Below are 21,036 nucleotides of genomic sequence, written 5' to 3' on the forward strand. Positions count from 1 at the left end.
TTATGCTCTGTCTGTCTGTAAGATACCCGTGTGTCAGTGTCAGGAAGGTACTTGTATGTAAATAGTCTGGAAGAGATAGAACCGGTGAACACGTAGATGCTTTTTCCGTGGGTGGAAATGAGTGAAGTCAGGGGTGTGAGTATGTATAGATGGAGAAAAGACCAGAGGGGGCATGCAGGGTACTCCGTCATGAAAGGTCAGGGGAAGCCAGCAGACGAACGGAAGAAGTGGCCTGACCCGAGCTTCCTTGTAGCAAAGACGGGACGTCCCATAAGTCAGTGGTGTCAAGTCAAACTTCTCAGAAGAGACTAATGACACTAGAGTTTGTGTGCTGGCTTGCCTGTAAGGAAAGACGCAGAGGAGGACTCTAGCTGCTGGGTTTACTCCAGTTCTCCAGGTGTTCTGCTACAGATGGAATTAGGGGTGGCACTGCAGTGGGTGGGGAAATGGGGGTCAAGGCGTTTGTTTTTATGTGAGAACGATTTTTGGAAAGGTCCGGCAGGGGAGATGGTAGGAAATGCGTGTGCAAGAGTGGGGTTTCTTTCGAGATAAAGGGCAAGGAGATGTGGAGACTTGGCTTCATGGCGGCTGTGATGGAGAAGGTGGGAAGCCCCTCAAGATTAAAGAGGGTGATGAAGATTAAAGAGGGTGTGATGATAGCTTGAGGGGTGGTGTGAAGTGGTCAGCAGGGAAAGAGAGCGTGGATGACTCGGGAAAACTTAGTTGGTTTCCAGGCAGTGTGGAGGATCTGTCTGGGGATCATGACCAGAGAATGAAGTGAGACCACGCCATTCTCAGCCGTGTGGGTGTGCAGGCCTGGGGTTGGCGAAGTTGGGCCTCACCCATGTCAGGTGTTGCCAGGGTGGAGTGGTGGGGGATTGATTGGTATTCAAGAACTTGATTACAGTGATGAGTTGTGGAATCGAAACAGTAGGGCGGGAGGAGGAGGAAGAGGCAGTCTAGGTTCTACTAAAGCAAAAAATAGGCACCTCTTGACTTCTTTGTTTGACAATGATGGCATAAGTGAAAGTCAAGAAAGGCCTTTCATTTGCTTTAACCTGATGATTTGCGTGGCCATTCTCTTCAAAAAATGAAGTTTCCAGATGTGGTAGGAGTCTGAGGCCTGTAATCCTCCCACTTAGGAGGCTGAGATTGGGGGATTGTAGTTCAAAACCAACTTGGACAGAAAAGTTGGTGACTCATCTCCCATTAACCACCAAAAAGTTAGAAGTAAAGCTGTGGCTGATGTGGTAGAGTGTTAGTCTTAAGCACAAGTAGCTCAGGACAGTGCCCAGACCCAGAGTTCAAATAGCTCAGGACAGTGCCCAGGCCCAGAGTTCACGTCCCAGGACTGGCTCCAAAAGAAAAAAAATTAGCTCCCAGACTCTTTATTTCCAGTTAACTGGCTGAATACCACACTGGAGGTAGAGCTCAAGTAGTAGAGCACCAAGTGAGTAAGGAAGCAGAGCAAGACTATGAGGCTTTGAGTTCAAGCCTGCTTCTGGCACACACAAAACAGTTTTCAGAGCAAACTCTCAGACTTTATTTTTATAAAAACATTACATATTCATTACATAGAATATTTTGAAAGTAATATTTCTGTCATCCAGTTAGCAGTTCTGCACTTCTTACTGGTTCAGTTTTGTTCCCTGTTGTTTCTGTAAAATTAAGGCCACACGTTACATATCTCATTTTGTTTCCTGTGTCTTGTATATAACTCATGAATAATAGGAAGTTTCCTCATATTATATATAAACTATAAATATCAAAATTTATTGATTTTCACAAAGTTTCATTGTGTAGATGTACCAAGGTATTGGTCCTTGCTCGTATATTGTTGGAGACTAGAATGTGTTTGATTTTCTTTAACTCAGAATTTTTTATGATAATTCGGGTGACATGTGCATGTGTACCTGTATCTCCCTTCCTTCTACCTTGCTTTCCTTCTTTGCCTTCCCATTTCCCTCTTTTCCCTCCTGTCAGAATTCAAGGCCTTCTCCCACTTGAGCCACAACTCCAGCTCTTTTTGCCTCGACAGTGATCCTCTTAGGCTTCCTGTGAAGATTACAGGCATGTAATTTCCTGGGATTACAAGCATATACCAGCTCTCCTGGTTTGCTCTTTGAGATAGAGTCTGGCAAATCTTTGTGCTTAGGCTGACCATGGTTCTTCTATCTCTGTTTCTCAAATAGTATTACAGAAGCGAGCCACTGGACCTGACCCATTTTACATCATCATTATCAACATTTGAGGTTTCCAGTTTCTATACATTCTTGACTTTAATTGGTATTGTTTAGTGGGCATGTAGTGGTAACTGCTTGTGGTTTTAATTATGTCTTCTTAATGACTAACAACACAAAGGTTTGGCAGCCAGCCCCTCTACCTCTTTCTCATTTTTTCTTTGTCTTGTGCTAGGGATTAGACCCTCTCAGCCTCTCTCTAATTTTTAAAATGGAGTCATTTGCCATACCCCATTGTTAGAATTCTTTGAGTAAAGGACTTGGTATATAAGTCTTCATTAGTTATGATAGGCTGATACTTTCTTCTGGTCTGTGGCGAATCTTGTGTTAAACACAAAACTTGTTGTTGTTTTTGTCGGTGGTGGGGCTTGAACTCTGGGCCTGGCACTGTCCCTGTGCTTTTTAGCTCAAGGCGAGCGCTCTACCGCTTGAGCCACTGGGCCACTTCCACAAAGCTTGTTTTTATATTATTTTTTATTTTAATGATGCCTAATTAGTCAGATTTTCTTTTATGTAATAATTGTGAGTTTGGTATTGTATTTAAGAAACCTTCGCTTAAAACAAATAAGCATTTCTTGCAAGTTATAAGTTTTAGCTCCAGCAACTAGTGCTGTGATTCATTTTGATCTTAGCTGTGATTCATTTGATTTCCTCATTTGTGAGGAAATGGTTTTAAGTGTTTGTTTTTGTTTTTAGCTGATTCTTGTGACAGTAATAATTGAAAGCATTGTCCTTTCTTCACTAATTTGTCTTGGCGCTTTGCTGGGACCAGGTGACAATTGCTAGTTTGTTTCTCCTCTTTTCCCTTCTCTGCTCTGGACACCAGTGTCTGCTCCTGGAACACATTGTCTTCCAAACCCCGTGAGTCCTGTTGAAATAAAGTTCTGTAACTTTTTTCTTTTTCAGAACTGTGTTTTCATATAAATTATAGGAATGATAGCAGATTATACAAAGGAGCCTATCCCTCCCCCACAGTATAACCCCTGCTTTCACGGTATTTGGTGTCGTCGGTATAATTTGTGGAGGGGAAGGGAAAAAACCAAATCGATTAAATAGGGATATAGGTGGACCCATTGCTACAATAAGATGTACAAGTTGTTATGTCGAAAACGAACTTTACAACTTTGGTGTGGGGGGGAGAAGGATTGGGTGTTGGGGTTGGGAGAGGAGGGGAAGGGTTGGGAAGGGGAAACAAAGGAGGAGGCTACAATGCTTGATGAGAATTGTACTCATTATCTTGCCCATGTAATTGTAACCTCTCTGTACAGTATTTTCACAATAATAAAAAAGAAGAAGAAAAAAAGAGAGCCTATAGCCTTTTGATAGGTACTGTAGGGTTTTATACATTAGTCTTTAATTTTTGGGGGAATTGCCATAATGGTAATATTGAGTCTTCCTGGTTATATATCATCCTTACCTAGCAGTGTTTTTATAGTTTTGAGTATACCATGCTCTTCTTTTCAAAAATTTGAGTAATTTTATTCTTTGATGGTATTATGAGTAGAATTATAACTCTTTTTTTATTGTTTGCTGGCAGTTTTATTGCTATTATTTGTCAGCTTGTTTTGTATTTGTGTGTTGTTTCCACATACATACAAGATTGGGACAGCTGTGAATAAAGATACCTGTAGCTCCTCTTCTCAGTCTGAAGGCATGTTAACTGTTCTGGCTTAAACGTGCTGGTGCTTACTTGGGATGGTGGGAGAAGACAGTGTTGTCCACAGTCTCAGGCACAGCGTTTGGGCTTTTACTGGGCAGTATGGCTTTGCGGTGGCTTCATGCTGCCCTTCTTCACTTTCGTTTTGAGGGGGTAGCCTTCTGTTCTTTCTTTTATCTTGAACAATGGTGTTGTCTCTTGTCTAATGCTTGTCTACAATAATGAAGATGACCATGAATGGTGTTTCTAGTTATTTATCTATTGTGTGTTAATTGGTTTTTGACATTAAACCATCCTGGGATAAATCACACTTGACCATGATCATGATTTTACACACACATACACACATACACACACAGCTGAGAGTGATTTTACACACACACACACACACACACACACAGCTGAGAGTTTGGCTTGCTATATGTGTTAAAGCTTTTCACATCACTATTCATGAATATGTTTATCTGGAGATTCTTATGATGTGTTGGGCTGTCGTATCAAAGTCGTTACTCATCTCATAAACATGCAAAGTACTTCTTCCTTCTATATTACCTGAAAGAATTTGTGAAGGGCTATTTTCTATTTTACTGAGTTCTACTCTTAATATTTACTGTTCTCTTCTTCAGTTGGATTCAGTTCTTCATTATCAATTTTTTGATGGGCAGTATGTTTGAACTCAAAGCTTGCTTGCTGGGCAGGTATTCTGCTGCTGACCCACACCTTTAGCTCTATTTTCAGTGGGTTTTTTAAGGAGCTGTTTTGTTTTGTTTTGTTTTTAGGAGATGATCTTGCTTCCTCGCAGGAGGTAAGCCTGTACTGTAGTCCACCTGTTTTAGGATTCCTCTTATTGCTGAAATGTCAGACTAGTACCTCATTGAGATGGAATCTCACAGATTTTTCTGCCTGTAATCATGATCCCTCAATCTCAGCCTCCCGCATAGTTTAGGATAGGCTTGTGCTACTGCTGTGTGTTGCGAAGGGGTCTCGTGAAGTTCTCTTCTTGGGTTGGCTTTGAATCTCAACAGAATCACAGATTTATGATGGTCATGCCTTGGCCTGCTGAGTACTGCACTGTGATTACAGCTGTGTGCCACCACTCTTCCTTTTTATGTTCACTTGTGATTTTTAATCTAGCCCAGAGGCTTTTTAGAAGCTTTATTTTCTCAATATTTAGTGGTTTCCCAGATTTATTCCTGTTCAATCAAAACTTGCTTAGTTCATCCTAATGAAGATGACTAGAGAAATATAAACTAGTGTAAGTTAGTGGATAGCATTCAGATCTTACCCAGCCTGGCTATTTTCCCTCCATTTGTTTTATCAGTTATAAACTGAGGATTCCTTATTGAAAGTCTTTCAAATCCACTTACATTTCATGCTCCCTTAGTACATATATGTGGGCTGTAATTTTGTATACCATTTTGACAGTGACTGATCACATAAGTTGGGTGTGGATTCTTCATCTCTGGCCAATCCAAATACCTTGGATTTTAAGGAATTTCAGGTTACAGATTTTGGGTTTTTGAATCCTCCACCTTATTGAAATGTTTGAGTGTTACTATTGCGTTGTCTATTTCTCTTCAGCTGTGTCAGCTTCTGTTTTTATATTTTTAGCTATTATGTGAAGAGCTTTTATGCCTTATATCTTTTTTGGGGGGGGGTCCAGTCGTGGGGCCTGAACTCTGGGCCTGGGTGCTGTCCCTCAGCTCTTCAGCTCAAGGCTAGCACTCTACCACTTGAGCCACAGCGCCACTTTCCGGCTTTTTTCTTTTTGCTTATGTGGTGCTGAGGAATCGAACCCAGGGTCTCATGCATGCAAGGCAAGCGCTCTACCACTGAGCCACCTTCCCAGCCCTATGCCTTATACCTTATATCCTGTATATCTTTGAAATGTACTTTCTATTCCCTGTCTGATACTAATATGCTATTCTAGCTGTGTGGTTACTATTTCAACTGTGTAGATGCTGCCCTTTTCATAACATTTCAAATGATGTACATTGTATGTATTAGGAGTAGAACTTGTAGATAACACATAGTTTTTTTTCTATTCAGTCCAACAATCTCTCCTTTTTGAGTAGGGCAGGCATTAGCAGACCTTTTTTTAAAAAAATTTTTTTTAATTTCTTGATAGTTCTGGAGTTTGAACTGCAGGACCTTGTTCTTGTTCGGCAGCACTCTGCCTACCCCCGAGCCCTGCCTTCCTCTGCAAAGATCAAGCGTAGATAGGTGAGGTTTCATACACCATTGCAGCCTCTTCCTCATCAGTCAACTTTGCATAGATACCTTTTCCCAGAGTTTTGCTGTTTCTGATTGCTTAGTCTAGCTGCAGTTACTTTTGGGGCTCCCGTCGACAAAGACCTCCTCTTTCACCTCAGAAGTGACTCAGTATATACTGTGTTCATCAGCTTTGGTTGTCCATTGTGACTTTGGAAATGATCAGACGTGCCCAGATTCCTGTTTTTTTTTTTTTTTGGTAAGAGGAAGATGTGGAGTCTCTAAGTAAACGTGCATCTACGACATTTTGGCGTCCCTTGGTCAGGAGTACCACCACATCAGCAGTGACAGAGCTTCCTTCCCCTCCTGAATGGTTCCCTGCTGCAGCACCGATGATTGCTAACTACTTTCTGTGCTGGAATCTGAGATCCTCCCTGGGCAGGTCTTTATCCTTCAGCTCTGTTTTTAACTAGTGCTTGTCCCCAAGTCTTTTGATTTTTCCAGGAAGTACAGTGTTTTTTTCAGTGTCAAAACTAAGTGACAAAATAAGGGAGGGGAGGGGAGCTAAGAAGTGGGTGTAAATTAGGGAAATTTATGGAAATCGTAGTGAACTATGAGAATGACAGCTATGTGGAGTAAATTCAGGCATGCTAAGTGTTAGATGTTGGAGATGCCATTGGCTGAGGTGTTGGTTCCTGTGACTTTTAGACACAGAGCCACTGGGGCTTGTGAGTCATGATTGAAGCAGGAAGCAGAGGTTGAAATGAGTGTGAGGTGCCTAGAGTGAGGCCGGGCAGGGGAGGGGTCCTGTGCACCAGCCAATGAAAACAGCCGCCTGGGAAGCCTTATGCAGGGATGGAGGCATCTGGTCCTGAGGGCTCCAGAGTCTGTCTTTTCAGGTGACTGAAACACAACGCTCCTGGACTTGTACTGCTTTGTTCTCCTTTGCTAGTGTGGATGGGATGGTAGTTTTGTACTAGCATTGAACTGCGGCTGCTTGGTGGTTACCCTAAGGTCCAGGAATCCCTAATGGGATTCCTGATCCCTTTTCTTGTTCTTTGGAAGGGTAATCACTGTGGCTTGCATATCCTTTGGGACATTTAATCTGCACATACCAGCACACAAATAGATACACAAGTAGAATCACTTTGTACTTTGTTTAATAGCTTTTGTGATGTACCATGGACACCTGTGTTTACTTGGAGAACATTCCATTGTTTGATTGTAATTTATTAAACCAGTATATTTTTGGATACATAGTTTGGTTGGTTCCTTAGGGTTAGGTTAATTCCATGTTTTGTTTGCCTTGAGGTATGTGGTAAAAGGTGTGCGTAGTGACTGGGCATTACAGTATGTTGGTCAGTTATGATTTTGGGGCAAGTGGCTTGATGTTCTTGTGCTTCAGCCTCCCGTTTGTGATATCCCCACTAGCAGCGAATGCCTATATAGCCCCTGGCTCGCTGGGCATGGCTTTAAGGCCATGTCATACACGAACCACTTAAACCCTGCATACATCTACTAAGGGACAAGATACACATGAACTCATGTAGTCTGGCTCCACTTCTGGTTTTGTGCCCTTCTGGTTTTGGCATAATACCAAATTTACAGGGCTATATGGTGACAAGGATTAACAAGACACCGTATATTCAGAAAGTTTATACTGAGACCTGCCTTACAAGCCAGTCTGTGTCCTACATTTACCAATATTAGGCAAATAATCAAGTGATAGTAGCTTTTCTTTTTTTTTTTTTAAACAAATGGCATAAGGAACATTATCTGTATGTCTTTGTTTTGGGCCTGAGTGTATATCCAAAAGACAGCTTCCTAGTAGCATGACTACTTGGATGAAGCATGTGTGAATATAAAATTTTGATAAATAGTTTCAACTAATCTTAGTGGTTGTATCATTTCTGCTCAACTGAGTAGTATTCATTTTGGGATAGTGTTTACACGTTGTGTCATTTATTGACATTTTCAAATTTGTAGTTGAAGGTGATACCTTACCTTGTTTTGGCTTGAATTTCCTTATTAGTGAAGTTTAAAATTTTAACATATCAGAAATCACCTTTTAAAGTGTATAATGTATTGAATTTTGACAGATGTAGCCATGGAAGCAGCACACAGTTAAGACACAGGGAGTTTCCATCACCCCAAATGACTTGAATTTCCCTGGGAGGAATGAAGATTAGGAGTGATTGCATTCCTTCCCCACCTTTTGCTTTCTTCATTTCCTCCTTGATTGCTTTTTGTTGCTGTTTTTTTTCCTCCTGCAGTCCTTTTGTGTGAAGTGTGCTGTGAATGTTGCCTGTTTGCTTATAGAGGTCTCTGTTTTTACCAGCTTTTCACCGTGCAGTCTGTCACAGCACTTAGTCTGAATTAGAAACTCTTGGAGTTTTTTCATTTAACTCTGACTGTACTTAGGCTACTTTTGAATATCCAGAAATATGTAAACTTTACATGGTTAGATCCATTTTTTCTCCTGTGTTATACTTAAAAAAGATCTTCAATCCAAGTTTTTTTTTGTTTTGTTTTTTGGTCTTGTCAGTCGCGGACCTTGAATGCTGAGCCTGGGCGCTGTCCCTCAGCTCATCAGCTCAGAGCTAGTGCTCTACCACTTCCAGTTTTCTGGTGGTTAATTGGAGGTAAAGAGTCTCATGGACTTTCCTCCCCAAGATAGCTGGCTTTGAACTGCCATCCTCAGATCTCAGCCTCCTGACTAGCTAGGATTACAGGCATGGGCCACCGGTGCCTAGCTACAAGACTTTTTTTTTTTTGAAGTTTTTCTCCAATTTTTTTTTTTATGTCTTCGCAGCTAGGTGCCGGTGGCTAATGCCTGTAATCCTAGCTACTTAGGAGGCTGAGATCTGAGGATCGTGGTTCAAAGCCAGCCCGGGCAGGAAAGTCTGTGAGATTCTTATCTCCAATAAACCACTAGAAAACTGGAAGTGGTGCTGTGGCTTAAGTGGTAGAGCGCCCACCTTGAGCTGAAGAGCTGAGGGATAGTGCCCAAGCCCAGAGTTCAAGCCCCACGACCGACAAAAAAAAAAAGTCTTTGCCTTTGATCCCTCTGGAATTTACTTTGATAGAACAGATGAAGTATGAATCTTGCTTTCTGCAGCCTCGCAGATGTCTGTCCAACATGCCACTGTGTGCCAGGGCCTGCTGTCACTCAGGTTTCACACGTGCTCATTGGGCTCTCCTTCCTCTGTTTCTTATAGTTGTGGGGTCTCCTCAAGTTCGTTGCAGTGTCCCATGCAGATCATTCTCCTTAGTCCTTCAGAACTTGAAGGTTTTACCGCTTGTCTATCGGGTTAACCTCACTGTTGTTTTCTTGTGTTCTCTGAGAAACTTTGATGTTTCCTTTTATCCTTGATTGTTTTATCTAAGAACAAGATGTGCCTTTCTGTATATTGAAATGTACTATTATCCTCAAGAGTTTTTCTTATCATTCTTTGTATTTATTTCATTGTTTTTGAAGATACCATAAATAGAATCTAGTCTTACCAGCTTTTAAAAACATAGATGTATTTATGGTTTTTGTATATAAATTTTGTAATTGTCCAGCTCACTAAGTTCCTAGTAGTGTTCCTGAAATTCATTGATTGCATTTCTAGGCATTAAATCAATTATGTCATTTGTAAATAGTGACAGTTGTGGCTTCCCTTTTCTAATATTTATGCTTACTCCTTATTCTTGTCAAGTTTATTAGCTGATATATTAGAAAAATGAAATTAATAGTATTGATATTGACAACCTTGCTTCATTTTCTTTATAATTGAATACAGCTCTGATTTTAGTATCTATGTTATGTCCATCTATTCTCATATTACAACGGTTTTTTGTTTTTGCTTTTGTTTTTGTGCTGGACCTAGGGTTTGAACTCAGATCTTGTACATTGTCCCTCAGTATTGATGCTCCAGACTAGCACTCTACCACTTCAGACACAGCTCTTCTTCCAGCGTCTTACTAGTTAGTTCAGGGTTAGCTTTGAACCTTAATCCTCAGAACTCAGCCTCCAAGGTACTATACTAGGCACCTGGCTTACAAAGTTGTATTTGTGAGGGGAGGGAGGCAAGAGGGCTAGGAATTGATACCTACTTCTTTTTAAAAACATCTTTTAAGCCAGGCGCCAGTGGTTCATACCTGTAATCTTAGCTACTCAGGAGGCTGAGATCTAAAGATCTTGGTTCAAAGCAAGCCTGAGTAGGAAAGTCTGTTAGACTTTTATCTCCAGTGAACCACCAGAAAACTGGAAGTGGCACTGTGGCTCAAGTGGTAGAGTGCTTGCTTTGAGCTGAAGATCTTAGAAACAGCGCCCAGACCCAAAGTTCAAGCCCCACGACTGACAAAAAACATATATGCATATAGGTCCAAGGTTCCTATCCTTGGAACTTAGTGCAACAAGCATACCCAACTGGTAGACTGACTCTATGGCGTGAGTCTGCCTCTTGTAATTTTGGTTGGTCGTGGGGCTTGAACTCTGGGCCTGGGTGCTGTTCTTCAGCTGTTCAGCTCAAGGCTAGTGCTCTACCACTTGAGCCACAGCACCACTTCTGGCTTTTTCTGCTTATTTGGTGCTGAGGAATTGAACCCAGGGCCGCATGCATGCGAGGCAAGCGCTCTACCACTGAGCCATCTTCACGCCCTCTTTTTTTTAAGATACATTTTTTATTGTAAAGGTACATGAGTGAGGTAATGTATGCATTTCCTATCAAGCATTGTTACCTCCTCCGTTGTTTTTCCCCTATTATCCCTGCCCTCTCCAACTCCCCCCCCCACTTTCGTTCTCATCATAGTGTCATGTGCATTTCATTGTTACAATGGGTCAATCTGTATCCTTATTTCAGCATTTTGTTATTTCCCCTCCCCAAATTAGAAAGAATGGCCAATAGACACTTGAAGAAATGTTCAACATCCCTAGCCATAAAAGAAATGCAAATCAAAACAACATGGAGATTCTACCTCACCCCAGTTAGAATGGCTATAACCAGGAACTCTAATAACAACATGCTGAGGGGATGTGGCCAAAAGGGAACCTTACTGCATTGTTGGTGGGAGTGTAAACTTGTTCAGCCACTTTGGAAAGCAGTATGGAGGTTCCTCAAAGGACTACATATAGAGCTCCTCTTTGACCCAGCAATCCCACTTTGGGGCATTTACCCAAAAGATCAAAAACAAGGCCACACTAAAGCTACCAGCACAAATATGTTTATTGCAGCACTAATCACCATAGCTAAGATATGGAACCAACCCAGATGCCCCTCAGTAGATGAATGGATTGTCTGTATCTTTATATAATGCATCTTCTAGGTTTTACAGTAGGATATGTCTTTTAAAGAAGAATTAGAAGTTAATTGCATTTCAACAGTCTTTGTATTAAAGCTAACTTTTTAAAATAGCATTTCTCCAGTTTTATTTTAGACTGGTTTTTGCCCGCAACTTAAATTCATAGAAAATTTTTTAGCCATCAGAGTTTATTATTTATCTTCATTAGGCAGATTTCTTTGAGACTCAGGTTCCTTAGTGTCATTGAGGGTAATGCAGCTATTTCGTTTGTTGATGTAGAGTTGTCTTGCATTAGGTAGGTGTTCAATGGTTATTGACATTCCTTAAGAGAGAGGCCGTGCAGTTATTTGTGGTGTGTTCTATCTGTAAGTCGCTCTTCTTTTTAAATGCCTTAAGTTTTTCCCTTGAATCTACACATTTATAATGTATGTATAAACTTAAAATTTTACAATTAGAAAGGCAGTAAGCAGATTCCGAATGTTTACTCAGGCATGAGGCAGATGGCAATCCTATAAAAAGATGGCATATATTTTCAGAAGTGCAAACAGAAAAATAGATACTCTTAAAATTTCCAGCGTAATCTTTGCCTAGAAAATGTAGGAAAGAGATAAAGATCATGTGGCCTAATAGGACTTTTTATAGACTTAATGTCTAGGACTGTTTCCGCAAACTAGGATTGAGTTGTCTATGGTTGGGAATGTAAAAAGGAAGAAATATAAAAAGGAAGAAAAATAACTGCTAAATTGTAGTAGCATCTCTGCTTTTCTGTAGTATGGATATGTGGTAGTGGGAAGCACTGAACTGTAAACTTAGGCGGTTAGTCAGTGCTCAGGGAAGTTGCTCATGAGAGGGAGACAGGCCTGGGCAGAGGGGCTTCACAGGACCCTTACACTCGGTATTGAGAAGCACTTTATTTTTTATGCAATGTATTCAAAACTATAGTACATGATAGTAAGACTTTTAAACTTCTTTTTATGGAGGCGATACTGCTGATCCTGACAGGCTGTCTGATCTGAGTGGGTTTTAGTAAGCATGGATTCCTTGCAGATTCCGTTTACACACCAGCCAACTGCTCTTGTCTCTCCTCCTCACCTCCTACCTTCTGTTGCCATTATGTTTCATATGGATTTTTACTATAAATTTCCATTCATAGATCTGCCCTCCCACCAGTGAGGGGGGTGGGGGACATAAAGGGATTGGGCCTGCATATGACAATGAATTGAACCACATTGAATTGCCAAGGGACTGAGTGGCTGGAGCTCCAGGTGAAGAGGCCCAGCCTGCAAGCACTCATTGTCACTGTCCCTCTGCTCTGGGCGTGGGGAATATGGGATGGATGAGCCTTGTTCTCAAGGGACTCACTCAGGAGTACAAAGGGGACATTTCTAGACAGCTTCTCACATGTCGGGTGCTGTTAAGGAGTGGGCTTCATGTCACTCCCATGCTGTGTTGTACCCTCCCTCTTGAGTGTCTTTCTAGCACTCAGCAAGGTGGTGAGCAGAGCATGTGATCAGAACTTGTGGCTGAGATAAACAAGGGCTAGACAGAGCAGGGAGGGAAGGGAACATTGGCCTGTACAGTTAGAATAAAATAAAACCAAACTCATGCAGGCACAAAAAGAAAGGATGGTAAGTGTGGGGTAGTTTTTGAAACACCATCACACATTTGCCACCCCTTCCCCTCCCGCCATGGTACAGGCTGTGAAGCAGAATCTGAAGTTCCCATGCTGCCAGGCGCCGGTGGCTCACAGCTGTAGCTGCTCTGGAAGCTGAGATCTGAGAGTTATTGTTTGAAGCCAGCCTGGTCAGGACACTCAATGAGACGCTTTATCTCCAGTACACTACTCAATAAAACCAGAAGTAGTGCTGTAGCTCAAGTGGTAGAGTGCTTGCCTTGAACAAAAGAAACTTAGGGACAGTACCCAAGCCTAGAGTTCAAGCCCTGCGTCTGGGGGTAAAAATCCTCATGCTGACTGTGTGTTTGATTAAGGCTTTCTACTTGATAGAAAAGAGCTGTACCACTTGAGCTGTGCTTCTGTCCTCATTTTCTATTAGATTATTATTATTTTTTCAGATAAGTAAGGTCTTTTTGCCCAGGGTGGCCTAGAACCACAGTCTTCTTATGTGTGCCTAGTTGGGTTGGCAGGAGTGGATCACTAGGCTCAGCTTGTTTGTGTGTTTAAACAGGGTCTACTAATTTTTTTACCTAGGCTGGCCTTGAACTGCTCTCCTGTGCAGTAGCTGAGAACAGGCTTGAGCTATCATGCCTGGCCAGAGTTGTCATTCTGAAGAAAAAAAAGATTTGAAGCAAAGGTTTAAGATCTTTTAAGATCGAAGCTAAACTCAGTGAAATAAAGCTATTTCTCTTTCCTTTCAGAGAGTGGCTCCAAAGGTTAAATGAACCTGGAAAAAGACATAGATGCCGCTTTGCAGCCTCTCCAGATGTTTGGGGATAATACTCCAGAGAGAAACTGATCCTTTCGGATTAGCGGTAGCTAGTCATAATGAAGAAAATTAGTCTTAAAACCTTCCGGAAATCTTTTAATTTGAATAAAAGCAAAGAAGAAACTGACTTCATGGTAGTCCAGCCACCGTCATTAGCCAGTGACTTTGGAAAAGAAGACTCCTTGTTTGGTGGCTGCTATGGTAAAGATATGGCCAGCTGTGATCTCAACGATGAGGAGAAGGGGGGGAAACCCAGATCCAAGAGCGAGAGCTTGATGGGCACCCTGAAGAGGCGGCTCTCGGTGAAGCAGAAGCCTAAAGGCAAAGGCAGCACGCCCCCTGGGGGGGGCTCCGCCGATGACGACACCTTCTCCTCCTCCTCCGCCCCCATCGTCTTCAAGGATGTCAGAGCCCAGAGGCCCATCAGGTCCACCTCCCTCCGCAGCCACCACTACAGCCCCACACCCTGGCCTCTGCGGCCCACAAACTCCGAGGAGACGTGCATCAAAATGGAGGTGCGAGTCAAGGCTTTGGTTCACTCTTCCAGCCCCAGCCCATCCCTGAATGGCGTGCGAAAGGATTTCCACGACCTTCAGTCGGAAACTGTGTGCCAGGAGCCAAGCATTCCACTCAAGAGTTCTGATTCCCCCACGGGAGACCTGCGTCTCCACCTGGACGATCACGTGCCTGTAGTTATTGGACTTATGCCTCAGGACTACATTCAGTATACCGTGCCTTTAGACGACGGGATGTACCCTTTGGAAGGATCGAGGAGCTATTGTCTGGACAGTTCTTCACCCATGGAGGTCTCTGCGATTCCTCCTCAGGAGGGAGGGAGCTCTTTCCCAGAAGAAGAGAATCAGGTAGACCAGGACCTCGTCGTTGGCCCAGAGATCTTTGTGGATCAGTCTGTGAATGGCTTACTGATTGGCACCACAGGAGTCATGTTGCAGAGCCCCAGAGCAAGTCATGATGATGTCCCTCCACTCTCACCATTGCTACCTCCAATGCAGAATAGTCAAATCCAAAGGAACTTTAGTGGACTCACTGGCCCAGACGCCCATGTGGCTGAAAGTATGCGCTGTCATTTGAATTTTGATCCTAACTCTGCTCCTGGGGTTGCCAGAGTGTATGACTCTGTGCAGAGCAGTGGTCCCATGGCTGTGACAAGCCTGACAGAGGAGCTGAAGAAACTTGCAAAACAAGGGTGGTATTGGGGACCGATCACACGCTGGGAGGCAGAAGGGAAGCTGGCAAATGTGCCAGATGGCTCTTTTCTTGTGCGGGATAGTTCTGATGACCGTTACCTTTTAAGCCTGAGCTTTCGCTCCCATGGTAAAACACTTCACACTAGAATCGAGCACTCTAATGGTAGATTTAGCTTTTATGAACAGCCAGATGTGGAAGGACATACGTCTATAGTAGATCTAATTGAGCATTCAATCAGGGACTCTGAGAACGGAGCTTTTTGTTATTCAAGGTCCCGGTTACCTGGATCTGCCACTTACCCTGTCAGACTGACCAACCCGGTGTCACGGTTCATGCAGGTGCGCTCTCTGCAGTACCTGTGTCGTTTTGTTATACGTCAGTATACCAGAATAGATTTAATTCAGAAACTGCCTTTGCCAAACAAAATGAAGGATTATTTACAGGAGAAGCACTACTGAACGATTGCAAACCCTGCATCTTGCACTTTGGGAATAAGAAAAAGAGATTGAAATACAGTTTACAAACTTTCAACGCCATCAAAATCCTTTGCTGCCATAACTATTTTAGTTTTATGTGTAAAAGCGTCATAGATTTCTTTAGGGGTAGGGAAGTGTCTTCAAGGTGTTGTAGGTTTATTTTGGTTCTTTAAAAAGGGTTGTCTTGAGGTTCTAGAAGTGTGAATTACGTTCATTGCAGAATAATCACAATGTGAATTATCAGATTTTCCTTAATCCCCTAGTCCTTTGCTGCTATCCACTGTGATTTTTATGCATTAAAAGCACATTTCATGTGTATTCAACCCTAAGTTGAATGAAACTTAGCAAATGAAAATTGCTGTCTTTAAATAGCCCGTTTTCAAATGATAATGTTGAATAAACGTGTGTGTGATAAAACACTGAAAACGATTTGTTAATCTCATACTATAAAAAGATGATTCAGAAATATGAATTGGCATAATCTTGGCTAATGGAATGCAAATCTACAACACGTTTTACACACTTTTCTAAATTTTTTAAGGTATGCTAAATTTTTTTATTATGAAAGGTAGGATCTTTCTGTTGCCTTCATTTTCATCTTGTCTCTTTTAATAAATGGCCTTACATTAAAATTGTAAAGAAATATATACCACCAGTTCAGAAATTGTTGCCTTTTCTGTCCTTCAACTCGGGTACAAGTTGGCCTAAGTTAAAGAGTCGTGGAACCACAACTGTTGTTGTAGAAATAAAAGATAACTGTACTCTCCTGAGCACTTTTCTGTTATCTAGACTTTGCTTACATGTTTCATCAGATTTCTTTAGTTTACTCAGCCTTTTTCTTTGGTGAATTTGATTGTACAACTAATTTTCATATATGGATTATCTTATAACATTAGAAATATAGTTTTAAATGGATTTGACTATAAAAGCTTGTTTTACAGATTTTGTTTTCTATAGTCACCACTAAAAGGTGCTAGATCTGACCACTTGCCCCCACTTAAAATGAACCATAATTTTTAGAATATCATGTGAGAAAAATTGTTAAACCATATCAACTGAGTGGAAGTCCTTTTTCCTGTCACATATGCTACCAATTAAAAAGACAGAGTGTTTTTTCCCCCTCTGCCAGCCGAAGAAAGGGTATAATGCCTAATCATTTCTAGTTACTTTGAAATCCAGAGCATTTATTCAGTTCATGATTCTGTGATGTATTTAAAGACTGCCCCAACTGGGAAATGCTCCTAGTGATACAAGCTTTAAGGAAAAGTATTCCATCTTCAATGGAGCATGTAGTTTGAGATGTCTCTTCCTTTTGTGACTTCTAGTTTTCCTCTCTCACCTCTTCTCAATAAATACAAGGAGAAAGCTTGGGTCAAACAGACTGGCTTTGCAATTCATATATAACAATCTGTTTTCTATGTGTTTCTTCAGGACAGAATTGAGATCCTACCAATAAAAGGCATAATGCCATAATATGATGTGGTGGTATTTTTATTTAAAGGGGAAAAGGTACTTAATATTGGTGGAATGTTGATTGTACCTTGTTACAAAGACTCATTTTCTATTATGTTTTCCCCTAATGAGATGGAATATGAGATATACTATAATAATATAATTTAAGTGTTCACTATAAGCTATTTGGATTAAGAACTATTGCAGAGTTGTAGGCATGTCAAATTAATGCAAGACATTTAGCTATTTTTTTGCAGAATTATTTATTTTTTAAACAACTGAAAATATATCTAGGATAAGTTGAAAGTCCCTGTGCGTTTGTGAGATCAGGTGTCGTCACGGAGTTGCTGTGTGTTGATGGTAGATTGTCGAGATGGCTTCTCTGTGTGTCCCATTTCACATCTCCCCCCAGAGCCCATGACGTACAGAGGTCTCCGAACCACCCCAGCCTGACTCACGGATATAGGCTGGCTTCAGTTTTTCTCACAATGCCGTGTGTTTGATGTACCCAGTTAGTCTCATTTTTATTCAGATACTTTAAAAATTGTATTTGCTGTGCTCTGGAGGGCACGTTTGAGGTTCTAATGGGAAAAGCCATTAGAGGAATGTGCCCTGTTCTAGTCCAGTTTGAAATTGTTAGTTCTTGGAGAAAAGTCAGTGAACTTGCTAAGAAATTAAGTTTACAAGCCGACAAGACGTATTATGACATTTTCTACTTTTGTGTAGATAGAGATCCACTTGACATCATAGTCCAGTGCCTTGCGGGCATCTGACTTCGTCTGGGAAGAGTGGACAGTGGGGAAAGAGAGAAGTCCTCGTCCTTTAGCAAGTCTCCATACAGTTGGGTTAAAACTTTGGATTCGGTTTGTTATCTTGGATGATGTAGACACAACCTGTGAGTGATGCTTAACAATCTGAAGACAAAATGAGAATGCTCTATCCATTTATTGTGACGGTTGAATCAGGATTTTTAAAATTAGATATTTGATCACAAAGCATGATGGAAGCTGGAAAGTGTTTTGAGGCTTCGGACAGTGAGCTGTTGTCACAGGTAAGAAGGCTATAGGAAGTACTTGAAAGATCTTTTTCTCTAAGTAAAACAGTTCTCTTTTTACTTGGTGCAATAATGAAAAAACTTAGATCACTTCTACCATCACCGGAAATGACCATAGAACTAAAAATGTTTTAAGGAAACCAGCTGTACAGAGCAGCCTCTTGCTGTTGAATAAAGTTCTGTGCCCAAAGCATATATCATTGGCTTATAGGAAATAAAACAGAATAGGTATGACAGTTTCTGAGCCAGTATTAATTGAAACAGGATCCAAGTTACTCAGATCTTCATGGTTTCTGTAGTCTGTCTACTAGTATTACAAGTCTGTCTTAGCAACAGTGCTTTCAGGAGCATGGCTAAATTACTGTATATTTCATATTTCTGAGAGATACCACTTCAGCAAAGATTCAGAATAACGTTTTGATTTCAATCTTAAATTTTTCATCGAATGTGAAGTGTTGATTGAAAGTGAAATCACACTACCAGCAATAGACAGTTTTGTTGAATTAGAAGGAACAATACCCAGTTCCATAAATAACATTGAAATTATAAAGGCACTGGTACGTTAATAATCACAAATTGTTTTCTTAATACTTTTTTAATCTTGTAAAGAAAGTTTTTATAAGCATCCTTTTTATTGACCAATCATAACATGGCAAAATGTATAATTGCTGTTTCCAAATGCTACATGCAGAGATGAGGAGAAATTCTTAGAAAATTTTGTAATAGCATACATGTTGGGTTAAAGAAGTCTCACAGTTATTGGAGTGCCATGAAATTAATACTTGCAATCCAGATTGCTGTAGTTTACACTTTTTCCTGTGTGTTTCAAATCAGGTGTGTACCATTTGTACTGAAAACACCACAGAATGAGCTATCCAAAGTCCATTGATTTTAATATGTGTTTTGGTTTGTAAAAGAATTATAGTAATTTCTTGCACATTTTTGGAAATTGTATAAGATTTTATGTATCTACTTCTAGATACAGTGTGTAAATAAAAATCCGTTCACAAGATCTGCCTTGTCTGTTTTCATATCTTAGTGGTCTGGTTTTACTTAGGAATTACATGTCTGGATGCACCATGAACTGGACAGGTAGAGTAGGAGCCAATACAATAAATACAATACAATAAAATACAATAAAGAGGGGAAAAGAATTAGGAGTCAGCCAATGGTGCAAATGTGCCAGAGTACTTAACATAAAGGCTGGAGTGAGTTAGGAGGACATTGTCCTAAGCAAAAAGACTAAAGTGACCATAATGATGAAATCAATCGTACTCAAAGAAGGTTAAGCAAGTGATAAAACATTTGGGTTAGGACTTTTAAAAAGAATATCTCCTATTAAATAAAATTTTGTGGAAAGGGGCTGGGAAGGTGGCTCAGAGGTAGAGTGCTTGCCTTGCATGCATGAGGCCCTGGGTTTGATTCCTCAGCCCCATGTAAGCAGAAAAAGCTGGAAGTGGAGCTGTGGCTCAAGTGGTAGAGTGCTAGCCTTGAGCTGAAGAGCTGAGGGACAGCACCCAGGCCCAGAGTCCAGGCCCCACGACTGGACCCCCCCCCAAAAAAAAATTTGTGGATGGTTTCTTAGGCACACTATTTATATGCCTTTAAAGTTCTGAACGTCATTTTGGAGTAAAACAAGTACTTACCTTATATGAATTCATTTTTGTAGTCATGGCTGGTTCACATGCGCAGGCCAGGAAGGATCAGTGATAATAGTGTAGTCTCCAGAGTGGAACTCTTGCTTACCATTGACCTGATCCTGGAGATGGTTGCTTTTTAAGTGAAGTTTTAATTCTCAGCCTGCCTTTTTGTAAGTTCATTCTATTGCTACAAAAAGAGTTCCTGAGAAATGTTTGCAAATTCTAGAAGCCTACTAGTAGCACTGAGATGAGAGTGGGTAGCTAGCTATATCTGCTCTCCAGGAAGACGGGTCCTGCTGCTGCCTAGCAGAGACCTGTAATTCATTCTGCTCCACAGCTAATTCCTTCTACTCCCACCTTCAAATTCTTCTACTTTCACCAGTTTTTAACGTTCTGGATCATGTTTGTCTTGTATTTCAATCGGATTTACCTCTCAAAGTCTGCTTTTCTGGCCTCCATTATAGATTCCCTCTCCTCTTTATTCATTAAAGCCCACTTTATTTAAAGTTCACTTTTTTCCCCCTCTTTTGTCAGTCGTGGGGCTTGAACTCGAGCTCTTCAGCTCAAGGCCAGCTCTCTACCATTTGAGCCACAGCACCACTAAAATTCACTTTTTAAAAAACATTTTTCCTGATCTCCAGTTTGAAAAGTTACCTGAAGCATCTTTTTTTTGTATATTTCTTTTTTAAAAAATAAGTTTTTTATTGTGAAAACACAGAGGTAAAGGTTACAATCACATGAGCAAGGCAATGAGTACATTTCTTAACAAGCGTTGCCTCCTTTGCTGAAGCATCTTTTTAAAGAAATTTGACCCTTTCTCTTCATCTTCCTCCCTGCCCCTGCCATGGGACTTGTCTTGCTGATGAGCATTCAGTGTCTTTAACATTTCGGCCTTGTGCTGTGCCTTCCCTCCACTGGACAGGTTTCAGGCATTTCACTGATGAGACAACATCGTTCCATAGGGGCTTTGTTTCCCAGGCCAATGCCCCTTGGTAGAGGTAGTGGATTTGCTGGAGTGGGAGTACTGTGTATATTTACCCAATTCAGTTCTCAGGTAAACTCTGAGGCCTGGGATAGAACCATTGGCATGGTGAGGGGGTGTGGGGGGGAGAGGGAGGGAGAGAGAGAAAATACCTGTTGCATGTTAGGGTCTGGCTATGGGAGCAAACACAGCGGTCCCCAGGACTTACCAAGCCTAGTACTAGCAAAGAACCCATAGTGAGCAGCTGGGTAAGTGTTCCTCTTGTTTGTTACAGCTGACTTTTGCAGCCAGGTTCCCAGAATTACTTCTGAACAAGGCTCCACTTTTCCTTAAATCCAGGAAACCTAAGCACCACTTGTGGCCAGGTCATAGGATGGTCCCTTAT

The 21,036-nt window shown here is 41.3% G+C and overlaps 1 protein-coding gene across 1 annotated transcript; it reads left to right on the top strand.

Moving 5' to 3' along the window:
* The first annotated feature begins 13,775 nt into the window (after window positions 1–13,775).
* Socs6 (suppressor of cytokine signaling 6) lies at window positions 13,776–19,039 on the top strand. The gene has a single exon (XM_013019008.1). The coding sequence runs from the start codon at window positions 13,898–13,900 to the stop codon at window positions 15,503–15,505; it is 1,608 nt and encodes a 535-aa protein (XP_012874462.1). The 5' UTR covers window positions 13,776–13,897; the 3' UTR covers window positions 15,506–19,039.
* Window positions 19,040–21,036: the final 1,997 nt, after the last annotated feature.

Source organism: Dipodomys ordii, unplaced genomic scaffold (genome assembly GCF_000151885.1).
Source record: "Dipodomys ordii isolate 6190 unplaced genomic scaffold, Dord_2.0 Scaffold43, whole genome shotgun sequence".
Taxonomy (NCBI): Eukaryota; Metazoa; Chordata; class Mammalia; order Rodentia; family Heteromyidae; genus Dipodomys; species Dipodomys ordii.